Here is a 21,928-nt window from a genome sequence, read left to right as displayed (position 1 = left end):
CCGGTTAACCTGTTTCTCCCTGCTACCTTCTCGGAGGCCAGCAGGTCTGGTTTAATCTGTTTTCCCTACTACCTTCTTGGAGGCCAGCAGGTCCCCTGCTACCTTCTCGGAGGCCAGCAGGTCTGGTTTAATCTGTTTTTCCTGCTACCTTCTCGGAGGCCAGCAGGTCCCCTGCTACCTTCTCGGAGGCCAGCAGGTCTGGTTTAATCTGTTTTCCCTACTACCTTCTCGGAGGCCAGCAGGTCTGGTTAACCTAATAGAAATGCCTAGCTCACTAGAGCTGGCGGTGTGCACACCAATATTTACAATAACTGAGGTTTTTTACCAATATTCCCCCTTTCGCAATTCTCCACCAAAATGTTGTACCAATAAAATAAAAACCAGCAGGATCTTATTAAAGGGAAAAGGGCAAAATACCACATTTATTGTGAATACAGAAAGAATCATAGTAAGCAGTTAGTTATAGCTATAACATTCCATTCAATCTCATATTTATTCACACATTCATTCATACAAACACACACCCACACACATACACACCCACACACACAGGTTCTGCAAGGTTGTTATCATAGTTACCAGCCTTAGAGTTGCTCATGCCAAGCCACTGGCCAGGTGGCCTGGACATGAGGAGGGAGCAGGGCCTTGTCAGATGCTCATCTGATGCTCCTGGAAGTTGGTTTGCAGAATCAGACCCCAAAGTTCTCACTTTTTAGAGTCTATTTTTATAGGAATTTCTTCCTATGCCAGTCTATGGGAATTGCTTCATCATGCTGTTGCTGAATCAATCAGCAGATAGCACATTCCTGACGGCTCCAAGATGTTATCTTGTTCTTTGGTTCTCCCATTCTTGAGGCTGTTGGGTGGATTCCAGTCTGCCCTCCGGGTGGGGTCCTCTGGTTATTTCCACTTGACGCCTTCTTCAGCCGATGGACACTGGATTCTTAGGCTGGCACCTCCCTGATCATTCAGTTATTATCCACACCAAGCATCCATCCACATACATCCTCTATCTCTATTTTAATCACAATTGTTAATACAACAAAAGGGTGGGGAGTCTCTGGGTGCTGTTTCTGTTGTTAGAGTATTGCTTTGAGTCTCTCTCTCTGTGAATTGCTTTGAGAATAGACTCTGTCTTAGAATGTACTAACACAATTAGCAGCTTGCAAGTTTCACACATAGAGGGAGAGAAACAGTACCAAAAACCAAGAGACCTCTTAATTAGTAATACCCTGGAATTTAAACTCTGGGGAATCAAACTCATTTGTGATTTTAATACAGAACTTCTTTAATATGATCCAACATAGGAACACAGTGAAAGCCATGCATCCAATGAAGTGAGCTGTTTCTCACGAAAACTTATGCTCAAATGAATTGGTTAGTCTCTAAGGTGCTACAAGTACTCCTTTTTCTTTTTGCGGATACAGACTAACTAGGCTGCTACTCTGAAATCTACGTACCCAGTATAACTTCCTTAGACAGAGTCACCTTCACCTCACCATACATAATGGTGTAATTTGTATCCTCCTCCCCCCAAGCATTCAGTGGAACCTTCCCTTCTCTAGCTGGATAAATATTGCAGATGCACAGCAAGCCTTTTACCAACCTTTGGTCTTGGGAGCAGTACTGTTCAATACAGTTTAACTAAAATAGCTTACATTTTACAGTCAGAGCAACAAAATAAATTGGTCTGTTTACTTATGGTACCTTTGCAGACCGTGTTTTGGAAGAGTTTTGTCCAGACACAGCACTTACGGGTCAGAAGACTTGCTGTGTTATTCCTACAAGTGGGAGTAATGTTATGATTTCTCTCCCCTCCTCCTTCAGTTACCTAGTTTATTTTTAGCTTGTTCCTGGGCATGTTTTCAGTTTAGTTTGATCCCTAACCCATGTTTACATGTGGGTTGTTTTTGTACTGATGTTGTTGCACACTGGTGGAAACTACTTAATGTAGACAACATTGCATGCACCCATGTAAAAAGTGACTTGTATCAGTGCAGTTTTCCTCAGTTTGAAAATGGGCTATCTGCATGCAAATTATGGTGTATACAATTGCAGCGCCTCTACGCTAGTGGCTGGCACCCGTGTCCCAACATAGAACTGAGTATTAGATTTTTTCGTTGTGGTTTGTGACAATTCCCACTACTGTGACTCCTCTGAACAACTTTGCTGCTTTTGTCCTATAATGAGCCCGTTCTGTTCTCCTGCCCCCAGAAATTAGCTGTATGTTTGTCTGACTTTCACTTATACATATTTTCTGCTGCTGTGTTCAGTCCTTTACTCTTTTGACTCTAATTTGTTTCTGTGCCACAGTTAGAATTCCAGTGTTGTACCTGGGACGCTGTGTTATCCTTTGACTCTCCAGATCAGCTGTCCATTCACAGAGGGTCTGTGCTGTAACTGCTCAGCCCCTTCTGTAATGTGCTAAGTATCTTGCTAGATCAGAATAGGTAAGGCCAGCTCTTGACTAAGGCCTGGTCTATACTGGAGATCGGTCTAAGATTCGCAACTTCAGTTATGAGAATATCGTAGCTGAAGTCGATGTCGACTTAGAATCACTTACTTCACATCCTTGCAGCGCAGGATTGACGGCTGCCGCTCCCTGGTCGACTCCGCTTCCGCCTCTCGCCATGGTGGAGTTCCGGAGTTGACGGCAGAGCGATCGGGGATTGATTTATTGTGTCTACACTAGACGCGATAAATCGATCCCTGATAGATCGATCACTGCCTGCTGAGGAAAATATACAGCTGCTCATGCATCCTGCCCTCTTTTAGTTTAGCTGTTTTTTCTTTGTCAGCCTTGCTTGCAAGTCTCACTTGAAGAACCAATCAGATCTCTATAGAACAGTTATATAAAAGTGCCTATGAGTCTATGTATCCCCTAAAAATTCTGCACATAGTTTTAAAACCATAAATGTATTACTGCATTTAAGTAAAGAAAGAAAAATACGTTTATTATTTTATTTTGTGGAAAATGTGTACACATGATTTGTCAATTTATCAAGCAAATAGTAATTTTACTCTTTCAATGCACTTTACCAAGGTGGATTATTTCTATTTTAAAGACTGTACGGCTGAGATACAGAAATTAAGTTACTTGCTAATGGTCATATAATGAGTCAGTAGCAGGCGTGGAATAAAAATCCTGGGCTCCTGATTTCACTTGGTGCTAGCATTCATAAGTAACTACATAGATGTATAACTGACCTTTTGGACATAAGCAGTTACTGCAATTGTATGTGTGCTTGCATGGAGCAGTTCTAAAAATTGGGCCCAGTAAGACTTGAAAGTCCCATATGCATTTGGTTGGGAGCTGAGATTCTGAAACCATCAAACCAATTACTCTTTCTGTTTGGCTGGCAAGCCTGGATGTGGCCAAAGTATATTAAACCTGTGTTCTAAATGTGCCCACTCTCCCAGTTTTGTTTTCTCCCAGTCTACTTGCCTTTCATTTTCCCATCTTCACATTTTCTCTGAAATTCCTTTTTAAAATTCAACTAGTCTAGTTTTATTTCTCTTTCCTTCAGCCTGGAAAAAGATTCATGGTCAAAATGTCACTTCTTATGTTCTGTTCCTAGGGTATATATATTAGGTTACGTTTTGAGCATCTCACTTAGCTTTTTGTAACCAAGATATATAAAAGGAAATGAGAAAAGTGGTAATTGAAGGTAGTTTGTGAGGTAGACAATATGAGCGTTTTAAAGCTGTGGAGTTCATAAGGAAAGAAAAAAAGAGCCTTTGCTAGCATTATTTTTGAAATAATTTCTTCCAGAAAAAGTTTAAGAATTGACAGTGCCTCCGATGAAAATCTGGTATTCATTAGAAAAAATATAAAAAATAAGTCTGTGTACGGGGTTATTCTGTTACAGCTCTGATTACCAGGATTTTGGTGCTTCAGAAAACACATGGTCTGGGAAATTCTTATTGATTCTCAATTGATTCTGAACAAAATCTTGATCTGAGTTTCTTGAATTTCTCTAATATATTTTAGTTGACCACTTCTATATAGTGTAAATGGCCCAAACTGGCTTCTTAAAATCATATTGGGAGCTTATATTTAAAAGGATCTATTACAAATAAAAAATTAGTAACATTAGCAAGAAAGTATTATTTTAGATTGTTATTAATGTCTTTATAAAAATAAAATACTTTTAATCATTCATGATTTTTTTTTGTTCTATATTCAGAATATAGAAATAAACCAGTTATTTTCACTTATTAATGATTTTACATTAGCCCAATGCTGCACTCTTTGGATTGTAAAAATATGTAGGTGGAAAATGTGGAATATTCAAATTCAAGCATACCCATTTTTGGTAATATTTTAAGCACTATTTCTAAAACATTCCTATAGTACTAGGTTTCATAAAACCTGTTTTATATGAAACCTACAGATCGTGAAACAAACCCATCTGTGTCTCTCCCTTTAAACATCAGTTTAAAAGTGAACAAAACCCTTACATATTATACTCCTGGGGAAATTCTGTGTCACAGTTCGTTCACAGAATTAATTTTCTACGGGGAAGGAAATAAATCTGCAGAGGACATTATGACTTCTGACAGGGAAGCAAAGGGAAGACACAGGACTGGTCACACATCCCTCCCTGGAGGTGCAGGCAGGTTAGTTTGGGTCCCCAGAGCAGCCAGTAGAGATGTAAATCACCGTTGTGGGGGGTGATGGACTGGGTAGTTTTAATTTTTTTCACGCAGAATTCCCCAGGAGTAATATTAGAGATAATGGATAAATATTAAGTACATTTGTCTATGGAATAAGAGGGCATATGCTTACCATTTGTTGTTGAGTGGAATGGACAAGAGAATAATCAGGTCTGTAATTGGTCTTCCTGAAGTTGAGAAACCACAAAAGTCAGATGAGAGAACGCGAATGTAATGCATAGTATATTGCTGTGAGTGCCGCTACAATGAACCCTTCGCTACATTGTAATATACACTGAAAATGAAGATTTTCCAAGAACATTATATTATATATGGGTTTGTGTGCCACACTCCTCATCACAGTAGTATCTGATCCCTTTCCAGTGGTGCATTTAGTGATGTAACTACCATCTGCCATGTATTGTGTGTGCTCCCCAGAGGGAGAAATGCATACAGTGGAGAGTCTTATTTTACTAGGATGTTTTTAATATACATGTTGCTATGTATTTATGTTAGCTTAGGCAAGGTCAAAGAAATGTGGTGAGGTTTGTGATGGTCCTTAGTTCCTGGGGGGAGTTCATTCCACAGTCTCAGTCTGGCCCCCAAGAAAGTTACGTGTCTCACACAAACGAGCTTTATCTTCTTTGTAGAGAGTTCCATTGTGTCAGAGGAGTGAAGTTGTTGACCACAGTCTTCATCTTGGAGATATCCTGGGCCCAAATCATGGAGTGTCTTGAAGATAAGGTCTGAAACCTTGAACTTGATTTGAGATTTTAAGGGTAGTATAGGTTTTAATTTATTTGTAGTAGCCTATATTACTGAGCAGATGTATTACAGCTTTCTATAGCAGGAGTTTCCTGAGCACTGAAGGTTTCATGCCCAGGTATTATTCATTGCCGTAATCCAGCCAAGAGATCATGAAAGTATGAATAACTGAGGCCAGGTCATTGTCCACCAGAATGGGACACAACCAACTGGAGATGGCAAGAAAATGTTGTTTGTGAATGCTGCTATGTGAAAATTTAGTATCAGCAAGCAATCTAAAAGTACTCCTAAACATCAGACTGAATTGAGCAATGGTGGGTATATACCTTCAACCAAAGGAGACTTCGCCATGGCTGAAAACTCTTGAAAATATTTTCTTTTGCTCACTAGCATCACCTCTGCTATGCTCAGTGGAGGTGCAGTTTCCTATCCGTACTCATTGGATGTGTCCCTCCAAGAAGGATTTAAACTGTTTTAGTGCATTACCCTGGACTTCTGCCACCCCTCTAAGGTGAGACAGGAGTATCTTATTGTCAACAATGTTGAATTCTGCAGAGAGGTCCTATAGGATGAGAATAGATGTTCTGTCCTTTCCATTGACAGGAGATCAGTGCCGCTAAAGCAATTTCAGTTCCATGGCCTGGCCTGAATCCAGATTGTGCTGTGTCTAGAATATTAGCTTCAATTAGATGAGGTTGTAGTTGGCCTTTAGCTAGCTTCTCTGTGAGTTTGCTTGGGGGGATGGGAGATTTAACGCTGGGCAGTAGTTGGCTAGAACTGATGTGTCCAGGGTAGGTTTCTTCAGTGTTGGTTGGACTGTTGCGCGTTTGACGTAAGAAGGAAAGATTCCTTTTCTGAATGAGACATTGACTTATTTCAGTCAGGGATGGTACTAGTTGATGTTGGCTCTTTCACAAGCCAGGAAGATCATGGGTTGGATTCACAAGTTTCAGGTTGACACTCATGTAATGTCCGAACTTCTCGATGAGTGAATATACCGAACTCTAGGAATGCAGGTGGTGATAGGTGGAGTGGATCCAGGCCATTTGAGAAGGCTTCCTTTAATGTGCGTGATCTTTCCAATGAGATAAGATGATTTTTTGGTGTTCGGCTCTGATGCAGGTTGCAGACTCTTCGGATGGAGAAGTGAGTGGTGAAAATGTCATTCTATGCAAAAAAGCATTTGACTTTTATTATCTTCATGAAAAGTTCTGGTGGTGAATGGCAATCAGATAGTAAAACTGTCTTTGATATGGGAAAAGATTATTGTAGTTTGCTCAATTCATTGTGTATGGGGGGGAAAAAAGAGAAAAATACCATGCCAAAATAAACAACTAGTAAACAGCTAACTGAAAAAGCAAAACATTAACTTATATAATTATAAGTTAATACATAATAGTTATATAATCACAATTGTTAATACAACAAAAGGGTGGGGAGTCTCTGGGTGCTGTTTCTGTTGTTAGAGTATTGCTTTGAGTCTCTCTCTCTGTGAATTGCTTTGAGAATAGACTCTGTCTTAGAATGTACTAACACAATTAGCAGCTTGCAAGTTTCACACATAGAGGGAGAGAAACAGTACCAAAAACCAAGAGACCTCTTAATTAGTAATACCCTGGAATTTAAACTCTGGGGAATCAAACTCATTTGTGATTTTAATACAGAACTTCTTTAATATGATCCAACATAGGAACACAGTGAAAGCCATGCATCCAATGAAGTGAGCTGTTTCTCACGAAAACTTATGCTCAAATGAATTGGTTAGTCTCTAAGGTGCTACAAGTACTCCTTTTTCTTTTTGCGGATACAGACTAACTAGGCTGCTACTCTGAAATCTACGTACCCAGTATAACTTCCTTAGACAGAGTCACCTTCACCTCACCATACATAATGGTGTAATTTGTATCCTCCTCCCCCCAAGCATTCAGTGGAACCTTCCCTTCTCTAGCTGGATAAATATTGCAGATGCACAGCAAGCCTTTTACCAACCTTTGGTCTTGGGAGCAGTACTGTTCAATACAGTTTAACTAAAATAGCTTACATTTTACAGTCAGAGCAACAAAATAAATTGGTCTGTTTACTTATGGTACCTTTGCAGACCGTGTTTTGGAAGAGTTTTGTCCAGACACAGCACTTACGGGTCAGAAGACTTGCTGTGTTATTCCTACAAGTGGGAGTAATGTTATGATTTCTCTCCCCTCCTCCTTCAGTTACCTAGTTTATTTTTAGCTTGTTCCTGGGCATGTTTTCAGTTTAGTTTGATCCCTAACCCATGTTTACATGTGGGTTGTTTTTGTACTGATGTTGTTGCACACTGGTGGAAACTACTTAATGTAGACAACATTGCATGCACCCATGTAAAAAGTGACTTGTATCAGTGCAGTTTTCCTCAGTTTGAAAATGGGCTATCTGCATGCAAATTATGGTGTATACAATTGCAGCGCCTCTACGCTAGTGGCTGGCACCCGTGTCCCAACATAGAACTGAGTATTAGATTTTTTCGTTGTGGTTTGTGACAATTCCCACTACTGTGACTCCTCTGAACAACTTTGCTGCTTTTGTCCTATAATGAGCCCGTTCTGTTCTCCTGCCCCCAGAAATTAGCTGTATGTTTGTCTGACTTTCACTTATACATATTTTCTGCTGCTGTGTTCAGTCCTTTACTCTTTTGACTCTAATTTGTTTCTGTGCCACAGTTAGAATTCCAGTGTTGTACCTGGGACGCTGTGTTATCCTTTGACTCTCCAGATCAGCTGTCCATTCACAGAGGGTCTGTGCTGTAACTGCTCAGCCCCTTCTGTAATGTGCTAAGTATCTTGCTAGATCAGAATAGGTAAGGCCAGCTCTTGACTAAGGCCTGGTCTATACTGGAGATCGGTCTAAGATTCGCAACTTCAGTTATGAGAATATCGTAGCTGAAGTCGATGTCGACTTAGAATCACTTACTTCACATCCTTGCAGCGCAGGATTGACGGCTGCCGCTCCCTGGTCGACTCCGCTTCCGCCTCTCGCCATGGTGGAGTTCCGGAGTTGACGGCAGAGCGATCGGGGATTGATTTATTGTGTCTACACTAGACGCGATAAATCGATCCCTGATAGATCGATCACTGCCTGCTGAGGAAAATATACAGCTGCTCATGCATCCTGCCCTCTTTTAGTTTAGCTGTTTTTTCTTTGTCAGCCTTGCTTGCAAGTCTCACTTGAAGAACCAATCAGATCTCTATAGAACAGTTATATAAAAGTGCCTATGAGTCTATGTATCCCCTAAAAATTCTGCACATAGTTTTAAAACCATAAATGTATTACTGCATTTAAGTAAAGAAAGAAAAATACGTTTATTATTTTATTTTGTGGAAAATGTGTACACATGATTTGTCAATTTATCAAGCAAATAGTAATTTTACTCTTTCAATGCACTTTACCAAGGTGGATTATTTCTATTTTAAAGACTGTACGGCTGAGATACAGAAATTAAGTTACTTGCTAATGGTCATATAATGAGTCAGTAGCAGGCGTGGAATAAAAATCCTGGGCTCCTGATTTCACTTGGTGCTAGCATTCATAAGTAACTACATAGATGTATAACTGACCTTTTGGACATAAGCAGTTACTGCAATTGTATGTGTGCTTGCATGGAGCAGTTCTAAAAATTGGGCCCAGTAAGACTTGAAAGTCCCATATGCATTTGGTTGGGAGCTGAGATTCTGAAACCATCAAACCAATTACTCTTTCTGTTTGGCTGGCAAGCCTGGATGTGGCCAAAGTATATTAAACCTGTGTTCTAAATGTGCCCACTCTCCCAGTTTTGTTTTCTCCCAGTCTACTTGCCTTTCATTTTCCCATCTTCACATTTTCTCTGAAATTCCTTTTTAAAATTCAACTAGTCTAGTTTTATTTCTCTTTCCTTCAGCCTGGAAAAAGATTCATGGTCAAAATGTCACTTCTTATGTTCTGTTCCTAGGGTATATATATTAGGTTACGTTTTGAGCATCTCACTTAGCTTTTTGTAACCAAGATATATAAAAGGAAATGAGAAAAGTGGTAATTGAAGGTAGTTTGTGAGGTAGACAATATGAGCGTTTTAAAGCTGTGGAGTTCATAAGGAAAGAAAAAAAGAGCCTTTGCTAGCATTATTTTTGAAATAATTTCTTCCAGAAAAAGTTTAAGAATTGACAGTGCCTCCGATGAAAATCTGGTATTCATTAGAAAAAATATAAAAAATAAGTCTGTGTACGGGGTTATTCTGTTACAGCTCTGATTACCAGGATTTTGGTGCTTCAGAAAACACATGGTCTGGGAAATTCTTATTGATTCTCAATTGATTCTGAACAAAATCTTGATCTGAGTTTCTTGAATTTCTCTAATATATTTTAGTTGACCACTTCTATATAGTGTAAATGGCCCAAACTGGCTTCTTAAAATCATATTGGGAGCTTATATTTAAAAGGATCTATTACAAATAAAAAATTAGTAACATTAGCAAGAAAGTATTATTTTAGATTGTTATTAATGTCTTTATAAAAATAAAATACTTTTAATCATTCATGATTTTTTTTTGTTCTATATTCAGAATATAGAAATAAACCAGTTATTTTCACTTATTAATGATTTTACATTAGCCCAATGCTGCACTCTTTGGATTGTAAAAATATGTAGGTGGAAAATGTGGAATATTCAAATTCAAGCATACCCATTTTTGGTAATATTTTAAGCACTATTTCTAAAACATTCCTATAGTACTAGGTTTCATAAAACCTGTTTTATATGAAACCTACAGATCGTGAAACAAACCCATCTGTGTCTCTCCCTTTAAACATCAGTTTAAAAGTGAACAAAACCCTTACATATTATACTCCTGGGGAAATTCTGTGTCACAGTTCGTTCACAGAATTAATTTTCTACGGGGAAGGAAATAAATCTGCAGAGGACATTATGACTTCTGACAGGGAAGCAAAGGGAAGACACAGGACTGGTCACACATCCCTCCCTGGAGGTGCAGGCAGGTTAGTTTGGGTCCCCAGAGCAGCCAGTAGAGATGTAAATCACCGTTGTGGGGGGTGATGGACTGGGTAGTTTTAATTTTTTTCACGCAGAATTCCCCAGGAGTAATATTAGAGATAATGGATAAATATTAAGTACATTTGTCTATGGAATAAGAGGGCATATGCTTACCATTTGTTGTTGAGTGGAATGGACAAGAGAATAATCAGGTCTGTAATTGGTCTTCCTGAAGTTGAGAAACCACAAAAGTCAGATGAGAGAACGCGAATGTAATGCATAGTATATTGCTGTGAGTGCCGCTACAATGAACCCTTCGCTACATTGTAATATACACTGAAAATGAAGATTTTCCAAGAACATTATATTATATATGGGTTTGTGTGCCACACTCCTCATCACAGTAGTATCTGATCCCTTTCCAGTGGTGCATTTAGTGATGTAACTACCATCTGCCATGTATTGTGTGTGCTCCCCAGAGGGAGAAATGCATACAGTGGAGAGTCTTATTTTACTAGGATGTTTTTAATATACATGTTGCTATGTATTTATGTTAGCTTAGGCAAGGTCAAAGAAATGTGGTGAGGTTTGTGATGGTCCTTAGTTCCTGGGGGGAGTTCATTCCACAGTCTCAGTCTGGCCCCCAAGAAAGTTACGTGTCTCACACAAACGAGCTTTATCTTCTTTGTAGAGAGTTCCATTGTGTCAGAGGAGTGAAGTTGTTGACCACAGTCTTCATCTTGGAGATATCCTGGGCCCAAATCATGGAGTGTCTTGAAGATAAGGTCTGAAACCTTGAACTTGATTTGAGATTTTAAGGGTAGTATAGGTTTTAATTTATTTGTAGTAGCCTATATTACTGAGCAGATGTATTACAGCTTTCTATAGCAGGAGTTTCCTGAGCACTGAAGGTTTCATGCCCAGGTATTATTCATTGCCGTAATCCAGCCAAGAGATCATGAAAGTATGAATAACTGAGGCCAGGTCATTGTCCACCAGAATGGGACACAACCAACTGGAGATGGCAAGAAAATGTTGTTTGTGAATGCTGCTATGTGAAAATTTAGTATCAGCAAGCAATCTAAAAGTACTCCTAAACATCAGACTGAATTGAGCAATGGTGGGTATATACCTTCAACCAAAGGAGACTTCGCCATGGCTGAAAACTCTTGAAAATATTTTCTTTTGCTCACTAGCATCACCTCTGCTATGCTCAGTGGAGGTGCAGTTTCCTATCCGTACTCATTGGATGTGTCCCTCCAAGAAGGATTTAAACTGTTTTAGTGCATTACCCTGGACTTCTGCCACCCCTCTAAGGTGAGACAGGAGTATCTTATTGTCAACAATGTTGAATTCTGCAGAGAGGTCCTATAGGATGAGAATAGATGTTCTGTCCTTTCCATTGACAGGAGATCAGTGCCGCTAAAGCAATTTCAGTTCCATGGCCTGGCCTGAATCCAGATTGTGCTGTGTCTAGAATATTAGCTTCAATTAGATGAGGTTGTAGTTGGCCTTTAGCTAGCTTCTCTGTGAGTTTGCTTGGGGGGATGGGAGATTTAACGCTGGGCAGTAGTTGGCTAGAACTGATGTGTCCAGGGTAGGTTTCTTCAGTGTTGGTTGGACTGTTGCGCGTTTGACGTAAGAAGGAAAGATTCCTTTTCTGAATGAGACATTGACTTATTTCAGTCAGGGATGGTACTAGTTGATGTTGGCTCTTTCACAAGCCAGGAAGATCATGGGTTGGATTCACAAGTTTCAGGTTGACACTCATGTAATGTCCGAACTTCTCGATGAGTGAATATACCGAACTCTAGGAATGCAGGTGGTGATAGGTGGAGTGGATCCAGGCCATTTGAGAAGGCTTCCTTTAATGTGCGTGATCTTTCCAATGAGATAAGATGATTTTTTGGTGTTCGGCTCTGATGCAGGTTGCAGACTCTTCGGATGGAGAAGTGAGTGGTGAAAATGTCATTCTATGCAAAAAAGCATTTGACTTTTATTATCTTCATGAAAAGTTCTGGTGGTGAATGGCAATCAGATAGTAAAACTGTCTTTGATATGGGAAAAGATTATTGTAGTTTGCTCAATTCATTGTGTATGGGGGGGAAAAAAGAGAAAAATACCATGCCAAAATAAACAACTAGTAAACAGCTAACTGAAAAAGCAAAACATTAACTTATATAATTACAAAAATATTTCCACAAGCTCTGCTGTGGAGGAGTTCTAAATTTTTATATTATTTACCAGGCAGACTGCAAACTGTCCCAGAGTATTTACTTTAGTATGTAATCTAGATTTTCATGATAAGTGTGCAGACATTTTCTGCCACAGACTCTCTTTATAGTGTTGAATTCTTTTCTATGCCTCACTATGTTCTTTTTTACTTGTTACTTCAATTACCAGGTTCACTTCAGGAATGTAAGATTTCCTTTTTCTTTAAAACAACTTTATAACCAAGTAAAGACACTTTTTCTTCTGGTCAGAACCAGGGTGGATTTTATTTAAATCATGATTTAAAGTGCCTTGATTTAAAAGACTCGATTTATTCATGGATTTCTGGTTGTTATAACGTTCATACATATTCTTCACAACTCAGAGATAGATGTAGGTTTCACCTTTTAGAAGGTACACACTATATATTTTTAAAGTGATTTATTTTGAAAACTTTTCATATTAGTTTTACAGCTATATCGGAAAATGAAAGATTGTTTGGTTATTTCATTTACCAAAGGTAATTGAAGCAGATAGGTTCACTCCCAATGACTTCATAAATATCTCCAATTCAACAGGTTGATCATATTAATATTTGGAGGATTTTCTTGCCATGCTGTATTAGGAGGAGAACATCACCAGACGGACATTTAAATTGTTTTATTTAACTATTTCTCACCTCTATATATTATTTATTTAAAAACATTTTTGCTGTTTACAAGCATGTTATCTCTGGAGACACAAATCCACAGTTTGAAAACTGCAAAACTAAACATCTCTGATGGTATCTTCTAGACTGAGCACTGAGTCCCATTGGGTAGATAGATTAATCTAAATAATCTACACAGAAGCCCCTGGAACCTCCATAAGATTGGGTCCCTAATCCATGAACTATTGGAACTCATTTACAAAACTTTTCTTAAACATTACATGAATATAGAATAGAATTAGAGTTTATAATCCCTATTCCATGATGAGATATCTTTGAGCTATAATGTATCTTAATTAAAACTACCTTTAGATTGCTTTTTCCTCAAAAAGCATTTTATCCAAAAATCCGATTTAAATACAAAAAAATAATTGATTTTTATCTGCCCTGGTCAGAACCAGTCTTACGGAAAGTCTTGAAAGCATTGCTGCTGACGCAGGTTACAGCTGTCATCTAACCTCTGACATGGACTAATTGAGAGGGCAATTTTAGTTTCCATTTGTAGGTCCAGGAGCAACCAATGTGGTTCTGTCCCCACTGGCCAGCACCACGCAATTTTAAGGCTAGCCTGAGCCCCAGTTGACGTTCTTCATGCTCCCTGTGATAGGGAGATAGCAGGCAACTTACACCATTTCAACCTCCCCTTGATAGTTTTCCTGCCATCTGGGTTACATAAGACTGGCATAACCCTGGCCATGTTTCTCTTATCTACTCCAATGCAGAGGCTTGAAATTCAGGAGATTATTGGGCATAGTATAGGGTCTCGCATAAAGGGTCCCCAATCCTGATTTGGGACTTCTGAGTATCACTGTAAAGTGGATTCATATTACTGAAGTGCAGTTATAACCATAGTCCATTTTAATTGATGTTTGTTGGTTACTGAAGCGTTAAGCGTTGCCATGGATAACATGAGGTTCAGCACAAGAATTAATTTTCTAATTTAAACTGTTTTGATTTTTATATTTTAAAAAACTGAGTATTTGAGGGTTTTAAAAAATACGCATTTATTAAAATTAACCAGTTTTAATGTAATTTAATAATGAACATGATATTTATACAAGAACAAGAATTTAATTTCTTTAATTTTCATCTTGAAAACTGGAAATCTACATGCATAGAAGACGGTCAGTCATCATTTATTTCCTTAGTGATGATTAATTTTAAAAATCTACAAGTATTTACAATACATACTTTGTTATACAAATTACTTGAAAAAAAATGTTAAAAGGACATTATTTAGGTTGCAAAAGTTTGAAATGCCAGAATTAAGGTTTCCTATGCAATCTTGTGCATATGCATTATGATTAAGGCTATGAGTCAGTCACGTTCATCACAGATTCTCTGATTTTACATGACCTCTGCAACTTTGGCTGCCGGGGCTCGGGCTTTCGGCCCTCAGGCGTCAGGGCTCAGGCTTCCATGACTTATTGTTTATTGCCTGCGTCCTGTCCATGACTTTTACTAAAAATGTACATGACAAAATCTTAGCTTTAATTATGATATGGCCTTAGGTTGCCCGTCGTCCTCACCACTCCCCCTCCCCCCGATTCCCTGTCTCCACCTGTCTCCTTTCCCTTCCAGTCTCCCCCTACTGGCTCTTCATCTGATCTCAGTTTCTACGCATGCCCCTCCGCCCCGACACACTGGTTCCCTGTATTCTCCCAACCCCATTTCTCTCCCTGGCTCCTTGCCTCCTTCCCCAACCAGTCCTAGCCTACACCCGCGGGCAACCTCCAGTCCTAGTCTCCTGACTCAGGCTCCTTCTCTGAATCTGTTCCCACAGCTGTCCTCCATAATTACTTAGATGTGTTCTTGTCCCCTCTGCATTTGAATCAGATGGCCTCTTCCTCCATGCCACTTGAGTGCTAGCAGGCTGCCTGCTCTCAGTTTTGGTGCCCTGCAGTCCCACCCTAGCTGCTGGAAGCAGCCATTACAGGAGAAGTCCAGCTTTGCTCCTGCAGCCTAGGCTGAAGCGTGCTCAGTTGCTCCAGGGGATTGGTTCATGCACAGACCAGTCACATGCAGAATCTGTGAAGGGATGGAGCATATTCAGTTGTTGTGTGGGGCTGGTGCATTTACAGTCCAGTAAAATGTGGGAGCTGTGAGGGGAGGGAGCATGCTTAGCGAGGATGGAATCTTCAGATATGTTAGGGTATGTCTACGCTACCCCTCGGATAGGGTTACTACCCAGCAATAGATCCAGCGTGGGTCGATTTATCGCATCTAGTCTAGACGCGATAAATCGCCTGTCGACTCCTGTACAACACTGCCGTGAGAGGCGCAGGCGGAGTCGACGGGGGAGCAGCAGCAGTCGACTCACTGCTGTGAAGACACCACGGTAAGTCAATCTAAGTACGTCTACTTCAGCTACGTTATTCACGTAGCTGAAGTTGCGTAACTTAGATCGATTCCCCCCCGCCATCCCCGAGTGTAGACCAGGCCTAAGTTAAGCTCTTTCAAGTCTCTACTGAGCACGTGTGAACTGTGATTTTTCGTGGACTTATAACTTGGCCAAATTTGCACAGGGGTTGCAAAAAGCACATCCCTGACACAAAGGCCACTCCCCTGCAAAATTTCAAGTCCCTGCTCTAATGTTAAAAATCATATTTTCTCCTAGTCTCATTCTCAGAAATGGTTGAACTGTTTTGGCTGAAAGTTTACAAAAACCTTCTGCTTGAAGCAGACCCCAGCATTGAAATTTTCAGCTCAAACTGTTAAAACTGGCAAAATTTTAAGCAACTCAAAACAGGGTGTTATAATGGTATGTGTCAGACAACTTTAATAATAGGCAGTGATACCTACTTCACCTATAATAAATGTTCTAGTCATAAAAGCCTTACCCATACAAGTAGTTCCATTAACCAGTGGGATTAGTTGTATGGGGCTTGATCCTGTTCCCGTTGAAGCCAATAATGAAAATTCCATTTACTTCAGTGGTGCAGGATCAAGGCCTTGGGTAGCTACTACTGCAGGCCCCAATTTTGCAGACTTATACATGTGCTTATCTTTACATACTACGGGTAGTCCTGCTGACTTAGTGAAGCTACTCACAACGCATATAGTTAAGCGCATGCAGAAGTCTTTGCAGCAGGATCAGGGTCTAAAGCATCACTCCTGCTTTGGGATCTACAAACAGCTGATGGGTCCACACTAATTAATCCCAATGTAGGACTGGGGCATATGTGAGTAATTATTGCAGGACTGGGCACAATGTTCAAAAGAACAAAAATCACTTAACTGTTGAAAAACATTTATTTCGTTTGAAAATGTAGAGGAAATTACCGCAGTCTATTAACTTACCCTAACAATTAAAATTACTTTAATATTCATATTTGTTTAAAAGTATTCACGTATAGTGTGATGCAATAAATATACAATTATTGCTTACAGTGAATTTTTGTCAATTGTGAAAATATTTATTATTATAATTCCAAGACTGAAAACTTAATTTTCTTATGATCGTTGTGGGAATCCATGTATGTAAGCAGTAATAAATAATTTTATTTTTTTGTTTCAGTTTTTCAGTCATGGATCAAATATATTAAGTCAAAGTAACAATGCACCACAAGCTAGCTTCTTTCCACCTCTTCAAAAAATGATGTTACCACCAAATGCCTTTCAAGGAAAAGTGGCTTTTGTTACTGGTGGAGGTACTGGGCTTGGCAAAGGAATGACAACAGCTCTGTCCAGTTTAGGTGCCGAATGTGTTATATCAAGCAGGTAAATACTAATAATCAAACCTGAAAAATCTTTTAAAATTTAGTATTGAAAGCTGCATTGATCTGCTTCCCTGTTCCTTCGTAAACAATACATAAAGATACATTTTTTTTATTCATAGCTACAGACATGTAATTTAAATCTGGCTCTTAACCTGCAGTACCATTTTAATTATAATCTGATGTGCTAAATTTTAAAAAGCTGCTCCGAAATATACACAAATACATTGCAGAGTATAAATATTACATTTAAAATTGTTAGTATTTATGTAAGACCTGTAATGTCTTGTGCTTGACTGCTGCATAGCCTTCAATGAGAAGAAAGTCATGATGGTCCACAAAAAGGAAGTATAGTAAAACAAAAAAAAAAAGCCAGGTATACTTCACCTCTATTGCAAACTCAATGGGTTGGGAGAAGAGAGGCAAAAAATAAAAATGTAGACAGGAAGGGACCTCGAGAGGTCATCTAGTCCAGCCTCCTGCACTAAGGTAGGACCAAGTATACCTAGTCCATCCCTGACGGGTGTTTGTCCAGCCTGTTCTTAAAATTTTCCAATGACAGGGATTCCACATCTTCCCTTGGAAACCTACTCCAGTGCTTAAGTATCCTTTATGGTTAGAAAGTTTTTCCTAATATCTAATATAAATCTCCCTTGCTGCAGATTTTGCCTGTTCCTTCAGTGGACATGGAGAATAATTGATCACCATCCTCTTTAAAACAGCCCTTAGCATACTTGAAGGCTGTTATCAGGTCCTTACTCAGTCTTCTTAACTCAAGACTAAATATGCCCAGTTTTTTTTAACCTTTCTTCGTAGGTCAGGTTTTCTAAGCCTTTTATCAGTTTTGTTGCTCTCCTTTGGTTGATATTGGCCTCATTTGCAACTGCATCACATTAACTATCATTACATTTGTGATCTACTATAAATGCTAGATCTTTTACATCTGTACTACTGCCTAGCCAGTTATTCCCCATTTTATAGTTATGCACTTGATTTGTCTTTCCTAAGTGTAGTACTTTGCACTTGTCTTTATTGAATTTCTTCTTGTTGATTTGAGACCAATTCTCCAATTTGTCCGTCATTTTGAATTCTAATCCTGTCCTCTAAACTGCTAGCAATGCTTCCAACCTGGTATAATCTACATATTTTATAAACATACTCTTTACTCCATTATCCAAATCTTTAATGAAAATTAATGGGGGGACGGATAGCTCAGTGGTTTGAGCCTGCCAAACCCAGGGTTGTGAGTTCAATCCTTGAGGGGGCTATTTAGGGATCTGGGGCAAAAATTGGGGATAGCTCCTGCTTTGAGCAGGGGGTTGGACTAGATGACCTCCTGAGGTCCCTTCCAACCCTGATATTCTATGATATTGAATAGTACCAGACCCAGGACAGACCTTTTCAGGACCTCCATTCGATATGTCCCCCCAGTGTGACAGCAAACTATAGATAACTACTCTTTGAATCAGGGTGGATTTGATTTAGATCATTAGTCAGGAAGACTCGATTTAATCATGGATTTCTACATAAAAATGCATTCTTGCTGGTTGTTATAACCTTAATACATATTCTTCACAACTCCAAGATAGATGTAGGTTTCATTTTTAGAAGGTACACATGATACATTTTTAAAGTGATTTATTTTGAAAACTTTTCAGATTAATTTTACAGCTATATCGGAAAATGAATGATTGGTTATTTCATTTACCAAAGGTAATTGAAGCAGATATTTATGAAGTCTTTGGGAGGTGAACTATCTCCAATTCAACAGGTTAATCATTAATATTTGGAGGATTTTCTTGCCATGCTATATTAGGAGGAGAATATCACCAGACAGACATTTAAATTGTTTTATTTAACTAAACCAGTGTTACGCGTTTTTTCCTTCAACAGAAAACATATTTTAACAAAACAAGCATATGAATTTTTGAATTTAGTTAAACGTTCAAGTTTTTTAAAATCAGGTTTGTTTTTGTTAACATTGTTTTTAACTAAAATAGTTGAATGAAATATTTAAAAAAGAAGAAGAAGAAAAATTAAATTGACTATGTCAGCCAGGCCAACATGAGAAACTTAAAATATTGGCTTCTGTAGCTATTTCAGTCGTCTTCACCTTCATTGTCCTGTTTGTTCATAATCTGGAAAAGAAAAACCAGCTTTCCTGCTTTTTCAGGTCCCAAACGATTTCTCAATTTGGAATGAATTAGTCCAAATAAAGAAAATACTCTTTCTGCACCGGCAGAAGAAGCTACTGCTGTTAAAAGTGAGATTATCACTTCAACAGTCTCTGCATGCAAGTGCTTAAGTGACTTCCACCAATTCACTTGTGTGACTTTCTTTAAAACGTCATCAGCAAACATATATTTCTTGAATGGTTCACCCTTAGCTTTGAAATTTATTATAGTTGGCATTATGGAGGGATGATTGCTGGATGTCCATGTCATAGGCAATTCCTCTTCTTCAGCAGTTAAGGTTTGACCCTTGTACCGAGTATTGAGAATATTTGAAAGAGAATGAGCTGGAGATAGTGCTTGTCCCATTCATTTTTTTAATGCTTGTAATTTAACTCTGTCATTGTGTATTTCTCTCTTTAAGATCTCACTCAGTTCCTTCCGAATTTCAGCAGCATCAGCAATAAAACAGCTATTTCCCTGAATTTTGTTCAAGGCTACAGAAATAGGCTTCAGGATACTCAGCATGTGTTCAGCATTTCTCTTAAGCCCAATGTTGAGAATTTTGGCTGTGACAGTGCCATCTATTTTTTCACAGTTTTGTTCACAAACTGTCATCAGATTAGGCCAGTTCTTCATATAGTGCTCAAACCAGTCCACTACTGAGTTCCATCGCACGTCTTGTGGGTGGGTTAGCTTGGTTTCTCCCACTTTTTTCAGAGCAGCTGCTGCAAAGTGGTTGTTAGGGAAGTATTTTGCAATTTCAACAACATTAGCCTTTATTTCTAGAACACTGAAGTCTTTGGCTTGGAGGTGCATCAAATGACAACTGCAACCGTATGTTATTAGCTTGGGACTCTCTTCTGAATAATTTCTTCTCATCTTGGATACATTTGCAGCATTGTCTGTGACCAAGCTGCGTACTAGACGTTTGAATTTTTTTCCCCACAGTTTGTTATAGCTTTTACTGCTACTTCTTGTAAGTATTCTGCTGCGTGTGCATTTCCTGATGTATCAATTGTTTCTGTAAGGAAGACATTCCCTTCTTCAGTTGTCACACAAGCATGTACAACAGGATCATTGTGGACATTGTTGCTCCCATCAAGACTCAGGTTAACAATTTCACCCTCTGGACCTTTTGAATTTGCATTTAATTTCTCAATTTCTCTTTCATACACTTTATCCAGCAATTTGCCTGCAACATCTGCTCCGTTGGGTGGACTGTATCCTGGTCTTAATGACTGAACCATGTTACTGAAGTGTGGGTTCTCAATCATACTGAAAGGAGAGTTTGTTGCATAAACAGACTGGGCAATTTTTTCATCAATTACTTCTTTTTGTAATCTGCTGGTTCTTATCACAGATTTATCTATGATAGTTTCTGAATGATGGAGATTTTTTTTTTCTTTTTGCTAGAGGCTATGGCTCCATACTATGGCTATGTGACATACACTATGTGACTAAAATGCTATCATTGGCAGATAACTCTGAAATGATAGGAAATGATAATGATCTTGAAGGTGGATAGTCTTCAGAATCCTGTATGTTGAGGATGGATTCTCCTAAACAAAATAAGTCAATGCAGTTATTTAATTATTATTTCCATACTGCTTATTTAGTATTACTCATTGCATTCACTGACACTCAGTACTACTTTAAAGGTGAAATTGTAAAAGGAAGATCTGCCTATTTCAGCTATTTGTTTTTTATCACAACTGCATCTAAAGTGATAGTACCATAGAGTAACAACTATATTTTTTTGCTCAAACATGAGAATTCAAGAATAGTCCAGAAGGAAGACAGGCAGTCCTTAAGAAAGAAGTATGAAATAAAAAAGTTAACCAACCTGAAGTTCCTGCATCCTCTTCAACGCAGCTTCTTCCTGAGAAGGAACACTTCTCATGATGTTGTTTCATTCGGGCAACCAGGCCTTGCATTTCTTTGTTGCACAGTTTGCATTTTGCATGCATGCCTGTCTTACCCACTGATAGAGGAACTTCATTAAAATATTCCCAAACTGGGTCTCTCTTACAGCCTGCTGCCATTATAGGTTTCCCCTTCTAGTGAGAGAATGGTATGGTAGATCTCAAATCAATGAAGGCTATACTCAGAAAGATCTCAAGTCTTCTGGAATATGGTGCTCATACAGTTTCACTTTTGTTTCTACTGCCTGTCCCTCCCTACTCACATTTACCTCCAGTCTTCTGCTCCTTCTCCAGATCTATTCCGCCCCCAACAGTTCATTGAACTTTTTGAAACTTTGCACTTCTAGAGAGAGGTAAGGAATTGACACAGTGTACACAAATTTGCTGAGGGACAATAGGTTTGAGGTCTGTTATTTCTCACCTCTATATATGATTTCTTTCTTTATTTAAAAAAAATTTGCTGTTAACAAGCATGTTATCTCTGGAGACACAAATCAACAGTTTGAGAACCTCAAAACTAAGCATCTCTGATGGTATCTTCTAGACTGAGCACTGAATCCCATTGGGTAGATAGAAAGATTAACCTAAATAATTCCAGAAGCCCCTGGAATCCCATAAGATTGGGTTCTTAATCCATGAACTATTGGAACTCAAACTTTTCTTAAACATTACATGAATATAGAATTAGAATTTATAATCCCTATTCTATGATGAGATATCTTTGAGCTATTATATATCTTAATTAAAACTATCTTTAGGTTTTTCCTCAAAAAGCAT

General features: G+C 38.8%; 1 protein-coding gene across 1 annotated transcript in view; it reads left to right on the top strand.

Moving 5' to 3' along the window:
* The window catches only part of DECR1 (2,4-dienoyl-CoA reductase 1), a 47,350-nt gene that overhangs the window by 5,708 nt on the left and 19,714 nt on the right, over positions 1-21,928 (top strand). Inside the window, exon 2 of the mRNA XM_073330617.1 lies at positions 16,857-17,059. Coding sequence (XP_073186718.1) covers positions 16,857-17,059 — 203 coding nt within the window. The remainder of the gene's footprint in view (positions 1-16,856; positions 17,060-21,928) is intronic.

Source organism: Lepidochelys kempii, chromosome 2 (genome assembly GCF_965140265.1).
Source record: "Lepidochelys kempii isolate rLepKem1 chromosome 2, rLepKem1.hap2, whole genome shotgun sequence".
Classification (NCBI taxonomy): domain Eukaryota; kingdom Metazoa; phylum Chordata; order Testudines; family Cheloniidae; genus Lepidochelys; species Lepidochelys kempii.
This window is presented reverse-complemented; position numbering and strand designations above follow the sequence as displayed.